General features: G+C 36.8%; 1 protein-coding gene across 1 annotated transcript; it reads left to right on the forward strand.

The window, feature by feature from the left end:
* The first annotated feature begins 1,871 nt into the window (after window positions 1–1,871).
* On the forward strand, window positions 1,872–9,612 carry Droj2 (DnaJ heat shock protein family (Hsp40) member A4-like). Its single transcript, XM_034974016.2, is given in 9 exon segments — window positions 1,872–2,031; window positions 3,697–3,903; window positions 4,045–4,292; window positions 5,359–5,517; window positions 5,912–6,067; window positions 6,951–7,122; window positions 7,642–7,769; window positions 8,472–8,495; window positions 8,497–9,612. Coding segments are annotated over 8 exon segments (1,212 nt in total). The 5' UTR covers window positions 1,872–2,031; window positions 3,697–3,704; the 3' UTR covers window positions 8,623–9,612.
* Window positions 9,613–13,394: the final 3,782 nt, after the last annotated feature.

Consider the following 13,394-nt stretch of genomic DNA (forward strand, 5'->3'; position numbering starts at 1 on the left):
TTTGATTTTTTAACATGTGATACACACAAAGTCAATTTGAAAAATTATATAATAAATTTTGTGATCAAATTGATTATTCACAGCTGGTGCAATAATGTAAATAAAATTTTAAAAGGTAAAAATTCAGATACTGAAAATGATAGCATAAAAATTCAGGCGTTGAGATATTATCAAACACATAAAGGTAAATAATCTATTTTATGCAATCTAATGAAATCAGTAGTTGAATTACAGACTTCGTTTGATAAAACTAGCTTATGCTCGCGACTTTGTCCGCGTGGACTTCACAAGTTTCAACCCCCTATTTCACCCCCTTAGGGGTTGAATTTTCAAAAACCCTTTCTTAGCGGATGCCTACTTCAAAATAGCTATCTGCATGCCAAATTTCAGCCCGATCCGTCCAGTAATTTGAGCTGTGCGTTGATAGGTCAGTCAGTCAGTCAGTCACCCTTTCCTTTTATATATTTAGATAAGGGGAATCATTCAAGCTTCTGTCAACTATTGCACATTCGTAAGTCATCTTCTGCATCAATTCTAACAGAAGCTATATCCGTTTGGCAGTCTTTACTAAATTGTTTTCTTTAGTAAATTGTTTTGTATTCCTTTTAACAAATATGGGGGATTAAATTGTTAATTGTAGATTGATCACAGACTCTTGCCAATCCTGTGTGATTAATTTGTGTAATTATGTTTTTAATATTACTGCCTTTGTGGCACTAGTCTATATATAATATAGTCTATATATAAAAGGAAAAGGTGACTGACTGACTGACTGACTGACTGATCTATCAACGCACAGCTCAAACTACTGGACGGATCACGCTGAAATTCGGCATGCAGATAGCTATTATAACGTAGGCGTCCGCTAAGAAAGGATTTTTCAAAATTCAACCCCTGAAGGGATAAAATAGGGGTTTGAAGTTTGTATGAAACTCTGTCAGTTTTGAAGTGTCTATAAAGTTTTGTAGTTAATATTTTTGCAATTTGCAGTATGACATATTTTATTAAGCTCATATGTTAAAATCTCATTGTTAAAGATCAACTCTAAGTGTGTGAAACAGGGGTTCAAAATTTGTGTAGTCCACGCGAACGAAATCGCGGGCATAAGCTAGTAAACATAAATTCCCATCAATAAAATCAATCTAGTAGATTGGTTTTATTGATTACTTGATTTAGTATAATTTATGTTTATTATTTTACAGTTTATTTACAGGGAATTTTATTTAATATAATTTATGTTAATTTTATTTATTTTTAATATTACAATAAAACTTAAAGCTAGCTTTATGTTAATTATCTTTGGCTCATATAACAATTATTTTATTGTTTTCTGACTACACAAATACACCAATTGTGGTAATAATTTGAAAATTATTAAAAGTAAATAACCGAAAATGTTAAATTTGAATAGTAATTATTTCACAATCTTGCGGGTCTTGAATTTGGGTATGTATTTTATAGTGTTTACATACACTTCGTATTGTTTTCTATTCTATTGTATTTTATGTATCTACCTAGTTACGAATTTATGATAATAAATATTTACAAAACCTTAAAACCTTTTTCTTTCTATAATATAGTTATAATTAAGTAGCTCAAAGAGTCATAGTCTTGTAATATATATTTTTAAACATGTTTTAAACAAACGTTAATGGAATTATTAATGTTTATTTAAAACGTGTTCCAAAAATATAAAATATTCTAGTAAAGTACATTTAAATAGCATTTAAATTTTCGCGCTCTCGCACGCCTAGCGCGCTTTTAGTGCCCTCTTGATGTGAGTACACGCGTAACTTTGAAAAAGAAATCTAGAGTCGCACATCTATTTCTAGTATATAGTAGATAATCTATGGTACCTACATTGAATATTCTCGTCATTCACGACCACAGAGCTAGTTGGAGCTACATTGATGATTGTGCAGCAAATTAGATTGTTTAGTGGTTGTTTCTAGAATCTAGCCAATTTATATTGATTTTTGTGATAATTGTGGTATTCTTACTATATTAAATTACTTACAGGATTTTTGTAAGGTAAGAAATTAAAAATCGATCCATTACTGGAATTTAAAAATGAGTAAGAAGTAGTTGTGATCTTTTTTATGAATCGCGCCCTCGTTTTCCCAGAATTTTTTATCTATAAGGACATTATTTTATAAAGATACCTAATACCTATTCTAGAAAAGGTTCATAGCACTCTGGCGTTAGCGAACTAATCATCATAGATAATATTGCTAATCATCTTTCCGGAAACTTAGGTGTTTCAGGGTGTTTCACAATACAATTCACAGAAAATCTTGTGAAGATACAATCTTATTTCCATGTATTTCGTATTTATTTGTGTAATGTACCCTGGCTTTATAATCCAATTAACGAATTATTGATTATAGTTTTTACTGTAGACGTATTTTTTTGTGGTTATATTTTACGCACAATCTCTTGGAAGATGTCGTTATTCGATAAGCATTACTTATTTTAACTTCCGATACATAGATATAATGTTTTTTTTATAAGAATTTTACTGGTTTGCTTTGTTCAAGTTGTGATGTGTACTTCATATTTTATAGGTTATGATTTACATGATGAAGTACCTATCAAGTAATCCATACTAATATTATAAATGCGAAAGTGTGTCTGTCTGTCTGTCTGCTAGCTTTTCACGGCTCAACCGTTCAACCGATTTTGATTAAATTTGGTGCAGAGTTAGCTTATATCCTGGGGAAGGACATAGGCTACTCTTTATCCCGGAAAACCAAAGAGTTCCCGCGGGATTTTGAAAAATGTATATCCACGCGGGTGAAGTCGCGGGCATCAGCTAGTTAATAATAAATCATTGCTAATAATCGAAATATAAAAGATAGCCACATATGATTCATAATAGTCTGTCAGAAGTCAAAACATTTTGAACATCACAACACACTGAATATCAGATGCATAATACTTAACTTAATGTTATTATTATTTTACTTAAGCAGTTAATACTCATAAGTCTAGTCTGGTAGAATTCTGACTGAGTTGGTAAAACTTATATTTTTTGCTTTTCTTTTTTGTGGGTTTTAAGTGCCAGCACTTTGCCAGTGTCAAGTAGATTGAAGGAGGCACAGAGAAGTGTGGTAGGTAAAATTGTGCCAATTTATTAAAACTAGAACATGCTCAACATGCAGTTTTTAAAACTGTGTAAAAACCTTTCTGTTATCCTACTGATGGCCTTAACTCAGAGTGTAGGTTTTTATGTGCAACAGTTTCTACAAATTGAACACAGACAGCCCCAAAATTGAATGAATTGTTACAAATGCACAAGATAAATTACTTTTAAGTAAATAACATATTATAGAATTGTCATTAGGTATTTCGTAGTAATTGTTATTTATGACAAGGTCAACAAGAAAACAGTGGACATAAAATTAAAAAATTCTTAGGGTAAATAGAACTCTGGCCAGAAATCAACCTTTGGTTGGATACTACCTATATAAAACCCCAGTGTTACTATAGTTCGTTCATCGTAACTTGACGTGTGAGAATAATATGTTGGCACCATTGCAAATAACACAATAAGCCCTAACTTCTAAGGAATGGTGCCAATATATTCTCATGTGTCAAGTTACGATGAATGGACAATAATGGGGCCTAATAAATGATTTTGAATATAAGTAATAGTAATTAGTTTCATTTTATTGGAATAACATTTTACATTTTCAGAAATCAAGATGGTGAAAGAAACCACTTATTATGACATTCTGGGTGTGAAACCCAGCTGTACAACAGATGAACTGAAGAAAGCATATAGAAAGCTTGCATTAAAATACCATCCTGATAAGAACCCCAATGAGGGTGAGAGGTTTAAACAGATCTCACAAGCCTATGAAGTACTTTCAAATCCAGACAAGAGAAGAATATATGACCAAGGTATTGATTTAGTGTACAATATTAGAATTAGCATTTTATTGCTTTTGTTGTTAAGTGAAATTTCTCGCTGGTTGCTCAATAAAGATGAAGGGTATTTAGAAAGACTTACTGTACATATTATATAGATTGTTTGTGTGGCAGGTGGAGAACAAGCGCTGAAGGAGGGCGGCGCGGGCGGAAGCGGGTTCTCGTCGCCCATGGACCTGTTCGACATGTTCTTCGGCGGCGGCTTCAGCGGCGGGCGGCGGCGTGGGCGCGAGCGCAAGGGCAAGGATGTCATCCACCAGCTGTCCGTCACTCTGGACGAGCTGTACAAGGGCGCCGTGCGCAAGCTGGCGCTGCAGAAGAACGTCATCTGTGAGAAGTGTGAAGGCAGGGGTGGAAAGAAGGTGAGTGACATGCCTATCTCTGGTTACCAATTGAGTCGTTAGTTTCGTTTATTGTTTTATTGGTACACAAAAAGTAATCTATTGTGTTTCTCACTAGTGGAGGGCTATAGCAGGTTGGACTCCTTGGTCACGTGACTGGAGACATACCAACCGTTATATATTATCATCATCAATCAATAGATGTCAACTGCGGCCTTTCGCCATCTTGCGTCGTTTTTGATGTTGTCTGTCTACCTAGTGTGGGGTCTTCCAACAGTGCGCTTTCCGGTGTGAGGTCATCTTTAATTCCTTGGAACCCCAAGATGTATCGGTTTTTCGAACTATGCGCCCTGCCCATTGGCACTTCAGCTTCGTAACCTGCTGAGCTATGGCTGGTTCTACTACTGATCTCCTCATTTCTGGTTTAATCATGTAGAGAACGCATCCCAGGCATAAATTAGTTTTCTTGACTCTACATATTAATTAAATAACCTGATTCTGAACCTGGGCAAGGACTGAATAATTAATCAATCTAGGTATTTGGTAGTTAGAAGTACGGTGACGGCGGCGGAAGAGAAAAAATAATTAATTTATTTTCACATAGGCATTTTTACTAACTTAAATAAATTTAATAGGCAAATTTGACTAACTTAACTTTTATTTCGTACCTTACGAAGGAGATTGTTCGGTGAATAAAGTTAGTCAAATAGTTCCATAAACGCGAAACAATCTGTGCCCAGTTGGTACACCTAAAAGACAATATTTGAAATTGAATTTCTTCTCAAGTTGATGGTCACCTCAAACGGACAGACCAAAAAGTTGCAATCGCGATAGCTTGGTCGGTAACCTCGTGCAGCTCCTCGGTCCTGCAGGTTGTCGGGCACGCAGGGCACCCCAGTCATGTGCACAATGGTCTGTCTCTGATGACTGCAGATGCACTCTGTATCGTATCCAGAGATGAAGCTCCATTTCGCTAGATTTTCGCTAGACTTCTGACACCTCTGAGGTGGTTTTGCGACTTCGAGATCGGCCAGCTGAGATTGTGTGAAGGAAAATATTGAACTTAATTTTTGTTTACATTTGCTAGGGTGCAGTGCAAGTGTGCCCCACGTGCCGCGGCACGGGTATGCAGGTGCAGATCCAGCAGCTGGGCCCCGGCATGATCCAGCAGATACAGACCGTGTGCGGCGAGTGCCGCGGCCAGAGGGAGGTCATCGACCCCAAGGACCGCTGCAAAGTGTGCCAAGTGAGTTCATCGACATCATCAGCATCAACCTATAGACATTCACTGCTGGACTTAAGTCTTGTTAGGGACTTCCACACACCACAGTCTTGCGCCGCCTGAATCTAGTGGTTCCCTGCGACACGCTCAATGTTGTCTGTCTACCTAGTGGGGGGGGGGAGGGAGGGCGTCTTCCAACGCTGTGATTTCGCCATTTCATTTGGACTCCAAGTTTTATCGGTTTTCCGAACTATGTGACATGCCTATTGCCACTTCAGCTTTGCAACCTACTGAGCTGTGTCCATTACTCTGGTTCTTTCCTCACTTGGAGATCTGTATCTCCAAGTGAGGTAAAGAAAAAGATTTGTGTTCCTCCTGTTTTGTGATATGTATTTAAAATTTTATTTTAAACTTTCAGGGACGAAAAACAGTGCGAGAACGTAAGATTCTCGAGGTTCACGTTGATAAAGGCATGACAGACGGACAGAAAATAGTGTTCAGCGGCGAGGGTGACCAAGAGCCCGAGTTGGAGGCTGGAGATCTTATTATTGTTTTAGATGAGAAAGAACACGAGGTAATGATATTGTCATAATTTTTTTTTAAATCATAATGACATACTCAGTATTTTCCGAGTTTCAAAATAATTAATTTAACAGTACAAATGTAGTTCCTCGATTGTACAATAGATGTTTAAACTTGCGCTATCATCTGTACTTGTACTTTTGAATTATTTTAAACAAAAGCCGACATTCAGATAGTGTGGTAACAATCTGTTTTTAGACATTTTTTCATATCTTAATGTTATGGATGCAAAAGTGAGTGTATTTTTTGTTTGTGTTTGTTCACAACACTTCTTTCTTGGCTCTGGGCTGGTTTCCGTACCTAAACGTTTTGTCTGTTGTGTGTAGACAGTCACACTTTCGCATTTATAATATTAGTATAGGATGGAAGTATGGATAATAATAGGTATACCGTTTCACTGAGATGGCTCGTAAGTTGACTTAACAATCAAGGAATTCACTATTACTGTCATCCTCTAGCAACCCACACTCTACCCCACAAGCCATCTCAGTGAAGCAGTACACTACGGTATTTGTAGTATGTGATATTCTATGAAATACTGGAATGTGACGTCACATCATAATGACGTACTTTTTTAGTTTAACCGATAATGTAAAATGATTATTACACTTAAAACTAACAAAGGACGTGGATTTTACGTATTTTGGAAGATCCTCTATAATCGTATTTGCAATACCCTGACAGGGTCTCATGTACTGCTTATATTTAGCTTTAAGCACCCACCATCAATTAATGTAAATGTACATGAAAGCAAATAAATAAATCTTATCTTATCTTATCTTATCTAATCACTGAGAAATAATTTATTTTTGATGTAGTCAAATACCCATTTATAGTTTTTTACACTTTTTCATAACAACATGACATTGTTACAGATATTCAAAAGATCTGGTAATGACCTTGTACTGAGACTTAATATTGAACTGGTGGAGTCGCTGTGCGGCTTCCAGAAAGTGATCCGAACCCTGGACGACCGGGACATTGTGATCACCGTCATGCCCGGAGAGGTCACCAAGCATGGCGAAGTCAAGTGTGTCTTGAACGAAGGTAATTTTTTTGTTGTTCTCTAAACTGTCAGTGCCCAGATAATAAACCTCTATAGTCGACGCATTTTGAACTGAGTCGTCGAGTTATCTGTCTGTTTCGCTCGCACTTACCTACGTAGTACCTGTAAGTACGAGCGAAACAGACAGATAACCCGACGACTCAGTTTAAAATGCGTCGACTATAACAACAACTGTGGTGTAGTGGAGTAGACAGCCAACATCTTACATAGAATGCAAAATAGTAACAGCTTTTCTTCCACCTGCTCGGAAATTGTTTCATTGTTAAAAAAATATTTTGTTATAAAGCAAAGAGATTATAAAGGCTGAATGGACATTTCTTTTTCCAAAAGATTTAAAATAGAACTTGCTGCCGAAATTTTCGTAATAGTTATTTCTGGCATAAATGTTAGACAGTAATGTATTATTATTGATTTAAGGGATCTAAGCTGAGTACTTGTAAATTCTTTTGCCTTTTAAATTTTTTATTTTTATTTTATTTTATCCAGCTCTTTTCTTTCAGGAATGCCCATGTACAAGAATCCGTTTGAGAAAGGACAACTCATCATACAGTTCATAGTCAATTTCCCTAATTCTATTCCGCCTGAAGTCATTCCTGCCTTGGAGAATTGCCTGCCACCTAGACCTATGGTAAGAAAGTTTTTTTTGCCAACTGTAGCAGTGTCATACATATTCCACTAGGTTAAATTATTCACATACCAATACAGTTTTACATAAAAATACCAAAAGTAACAGATTATATACATAGATAAGTGGCACACTGATTCAGGACAAATGATTGTATTCATCACACCAAGGTTTGTCCTGGATGAGAATCGAACCCATGACCCATGGTATTAAGTCAGTTATTAACCATCATATGAATTACTAGCAGATACCCGGCGTGTACTACTACGCTAAAAATCCATTTTTTAATTGATCTAAACCCTCTTCGTATTATTGCCTTTCTAATGAGACCGGTTTGGGGCACATCAGTTGGATGGTTCCAAAGTCTATAATGGACACAAGTAGATACATTTTTGTGTTTTATATACATACTAGTGCGACTTCGTCCGCGCGGATTTAGATTATAAAATCCCGTGGGAACTCTCTGCTTTTCCGAGATAAAAAGTAACCTGTGTGTGAATCCAGGGTATAATCTATCTACAATTTTAGCCAAATTTGTCCAGTAGTTTTTTGCGTGAAAGTGCAACAAACATACACACATACATACACACAAACTTTTGCCTTTATAATATTAGTGTGATAGAGAAGATTATACTCTATCTCTTGTGACGACGATAGTTGGTAGCTTGGAGCATGAGGGAGGTAAACGATGGTTGTTCGCCACAGGTGGAGATCCCCGAGCTGGCGGAGGGAGTGCCACCTGATCGAGCTGGACCCGGAGCAGGAGGCGCGGCGCCGGCGCCAGCACGCCGCCACCGCCTACGACGAGGACGACGACCACCCCGGCGTCAACCGCGTGCAGTGCGCCACCGGCTAGGAGCCGTGCGACACCGACGCGCGCTCGCGCCGACATGCGTGCAGCGACGACGACGCGAAAGCGATCCTGCTAAAACAAACTCCTATAAACATATGGGAGTGGCCACATCGAACTAGACGGGGATGTGGCCGCTTCCATATGTTTCTAAAAGTTTATTTTAGCGGGATCCCTGTCGTCTTGCCAGTGCGGCCTTAGCATTAGGGTAAGCCGCACTGCCAAATTTCACCGCGCGATTTTCCTCGCTAAATTCTGTGACATACGAATTATACAAAGCCGTTCGCGCGTATTTTTTTACATGTGTCACAGAATTCTGTGGAAAAAATCGAGTGGTGAAATTTCACAATGCGGACTTCATGGACAGGAAGCATTACACGTTGGCGTTGTGCCTAAAGCCGGCTGCGGCTCACTCTGCGAATATCTAAAGCGGTTTTAAGCACAACGCTCACATGCAAGCGTCGAGTAGAGCTGACACGCAGCATCTTTATTGATAACGACTCAAAATTAACTATTGGTCTTACCACAAAAAATTTTACCAATAACTGATGAGTAAATTGACAGTTTTTGCATGGGAAATCCGATAGGTTATAATAATAATACATCTATAATATAAAACTTAATCAGTAAATGTGTTGTCGCAAATTTCGAGAACCTCTGAACCGATTTTGCTAATTCTTTTTTTATAATATTCCTTGAAGTACGAGGGATTATTCTTACGGAGAGAAAAATTTAATTCAACCTCCCCCTCAATTTTCTAAACTCCATCCGAGCGAAGCCGGGGCGGTTCAGCTAGTTGTTAATATTTTTTTTGTGGTAACACCGAATTTGGCATAGCTGCGACGCGTGCTTATTGGCTCTGTATTTTATTTTCATTATACCAATTTTAACCATATGTCAAAGGAAATAAAGCTGAATTTAAGTTGTTTAACAATACTCGACTTCACTCTTCCCATGTGCCCCGACTTCGGCTGACCTGGCCGCCGCGCGCGTCTGTGAGAGCACCGAGTTTTATAGTATGAGCGGACCTTGTAGGTATTGGTTAATGAGTTATGACCTATATTTTATACGATCGCAACCGCACTAAGCTACCCTCTAAAACGTATAATAGTCGGCAAATAACTTGAATGATAAATAGAAATAGAAAGTTTTTTCATCGAATTAATCTTTTACAAGTGCTTTAGAATCGTCAACTGAATCTACCACTTGTTCCGAATGCTCTTTCTACTAAGAACCAGCAAGAAATTCTGCGGTTGCTCTTTTCAAATATTCAATTCAACAGTCCCGCGCATTGATAGACACATTATTTTATCATTTAGTAAACATTTGAATGGCATCTGCATTGCCTGCACCAACGCTCTTCATGTAGTAGGTGTCACTGATGACGCCGGATTTTGCGCGGGCCCTTACACGAAAACAAAGTGTTTACTACATTCATTTCGAGCTTTACACAAATACGGTAATGTAAATAAATAGGCCGGGTTGAGGCAAATCAATTATAATTAATTATTACCCTTGTTGCCTTTGTGCTTGGCTAAATATAACTACACTTATATAAGCTTCCAAGACTTCCCAAGAGGCGATTTCTGAATAATTCCACTGAGTTGAACGCTAGCAGGGCCTGAGTTTCATTTTTATTGTATAGTTATCATCGCAACAGCCAGTATTCATGCACTGAAAAAAATTCGCCGAAGTCTCTCAAATCAGAGTGAACCAGAGTGAGGCTCGGTTTATTATTATACTCTTTATTTGTACCACCACAAGAAGGATTACAATAAAAGAACAACAAACACAACGAAGTAAGATACAAAAGGCCTTATCACTAATTACCGATCGATCGGTTTGATCCTGAATCGATGATATTATGTCAAACAGGCAATGGTGACGTAAAATCAGAAGCGTCGACGTTTTTTTTAGAAGTTCCCTAACTGTCCTGAACTTGCGAACGCGCCCTTACTACGCGTTGCGTATTCTTGTTATATTCGTATCCTCATCAAATGGGGCTGGTTTCCTCGCTAGGCTAGGCAGTGCCTTATTGCCTGTGTGGGGCCTACGCCAACAAGGCTCGGGTCCAATACAATTGCTACGATTTTATATAATTATGATTTTGTGACCTTATATAGGTTAGGTTAGGTAGGTAGAAATACTTTGCGTCTTACCATAAAAAAAATTAAACGAGCGTTAAACGCATGTTTATATTAATTCACAGATTTCCTATGCAAAACTGTCAAACATGAATTTAATTATAAAACGTCTAAACTAAGAAAAGGAAATTGTGTCCACCATTGTGACGTCTGACGATAGCTAGAAACATACAGGGTTACAGGAAAATAGGACACGATCCCGTTAAGGGGTTATAGTACAGCACATTAGCTATCAAACGATCCCTAAAGTGCTTATGCAAAAGTGTATCGTTTTCGAGTTATTCATTTTTTTATTTTTTTCTAGGTAAAGGGGTGTGTGCCACTTTAAAAATTTGTAAAAAAAAGAAACAATGTATTTTTTTTATTTCTTGCTAGTACATATCCTTTTAAATAATAAGCAGTTATAAAACAAGAAAAATCTTTCTTATTTTTAAGAGATTGCCCATTTTCTTAGGAGCTTTGGGCCCCCCCTAATATAATTGTTATGTCACCATGGTTTTAATTTTATTTTGTAGACAAATAATTAACTCTTTATATTCTGCAAACGATTTCTATTTATTCACCCTGGTTATAAAAAAATCTTTTTTTTATATTGCTGATATTGAGGTTATATTTAATTAATACTTCTTCAAAATAAATGCATGTTTACGATTCTAACTGTAATTGTGGATATTTTCAATAAAAGAGTGAAAAAAAGTCGTTATAAAACATAATCGTAAAAAAATAACACATTTAAAAAAAATTCAATTTAAGTTTTGACACGCCACAAAAGAGGGCCCGTTCACGGGCGATCTCCTTTAATTCTTTGATTTGCAAATTTTCTGTAAAAATTACTATGGCACTTATCCTGCGGATTATTTTAAAAACATCTACGTATTGTAAGCTATCTATTGGTACATAAAAATTACAGGAAAAATTATAAAATCAAGAAAAAATTACACAACAAAGAGACCAGGTAGGAAATTCTAACAAATGATATCGTTAGAGAACCAATCAGGATCAATGTAAAAACGACTTTAATGCAAAATGGTTGAAGATTATTTTCAATGGGGTCAAAAGGTAAAATAAAATCAGTTAAGTGCGAGTCGGGTATTTGGATAAATATTACCTAAGTCTGTCAAATTAATGTACAACTTATTTCTAAAATTAAACCTTTTTATTTCTGAACAAACGTATCTGTCATAAACATCCTCGATCACATCGCATTCAGTGCATTTTGGCGAGTTTATATAAATTATTATTTTTAATATATTTTCAATGGATAAAATACATTTCCAATATTGTCAGTGGATTATGTCCTACAAAATCTATTGAAAATATATTAATTTTGAATAAAAAAATCTAGCTAGGACGTCACAATATGGCGGACACGATTTCCCTTTCTTAGTTTCTACACGTTATATCAGTTATTTTTGTGGTAAGACCATTATAGTCTATAGTACGCGACACGTCGAGATGACAATCGGGATATGAGGCGGGGGAACTCCCCGCACGTCACCCGCGCTCGCCCGCACAGAGTTAGCGCGGGGGCTGTGCGGGTGGTTCCCTCCCCGATTGTCATCTCGACGTGTCGCGGACTATGCATATTCGGCTTTACAATAAAAAACTTAATATAAACATAAACATGCATGGAACGCGTTAAATTTAATCCCATTTTAAACATGACAGATTTCCCATACAAAAACTCAAAATGTCAATTTGCTCATCTTGTTTTATTTTTGTTGGTAAGACGGATTATAATTAGTTGTCTGTCACAACAATTAATTTTAGTTTTGACTTGGCTAAGGGGGTTACTAGGTTTTTCCTTTGCAATTATTGTAAAGGCAGTTTAGTAAATCGGTAACGTACGTCGTACAACCCACCAGTTGACCCTGTTATCAAATATCTACACATTAGTTTAGATTTAAGTTACATTTGCGTCACGATTTGTAAGGGTGGTAAATTGGGCGGAATAGAAATATACCCGGATACGGAATAATCTACCACCTTACAAAGATTAGAGGAAAAAAAAATAATTTTACTTACTTGATCTATCTACCTAGTAAAGAATAGAAGCTAGCCGTCGACTCCCTTGTAATGTATATGAGGTGTTATAAATGAAATTTGCTAGATGTTAGGCAAAATTGTTTTTAATGTAACTTTTACCGGGGTCGCTTAATACATAGTGATGGCTAATAATGCTTAGTTATTCTAGCTTAATGCCAAGACTTAATTAGATACATTAGAATGCCTTAGGTAGATAGTACATAAAATCTATGTTTTAAATTTAAGATGCCATTGGCATGGAATAGACAATGACACAGTAAAATTCATAAAATTGTTTCAAAATAAAAGCTCAGTAGTAAAGACAGGGTTCTTACTGTACACATACACTAAGAAGGTCCACTAAACTGTTCCAGGATACAAACATTTGCTTACTTGTAGGTGCGAAGACTGCAATGTAGCTGGACGGCATCGGCCAAGATCCAAAACTCAATTTAGCTTGATTCTTCACAACCGAAATGTTTCCTTACAAAGATTTTCACCAAGTCTTATCCATAGAAATTAAGTTGCCAACGTGAATGTGCAAAAGAAATAAATACGAAAACCGAAAACTAAAAACGGAAACGCAAACGGAAAACGGAAACTAAACGT

Source organism: Maniola hyperantus, chromosome 12 (assembly GCF_902806685.2).
Source record: "Maniola hyperantus chromosome 12, iAphHyp1.2, whole genome shotgun sequence".
Classification (NCBI taxonomy): domain Eukaryota; kingdom Metazoa; phylum Arthropoda; class Insecta; order Lepidoptera; family Nymphalidae; genus Maniola; species Maniola hyperantus.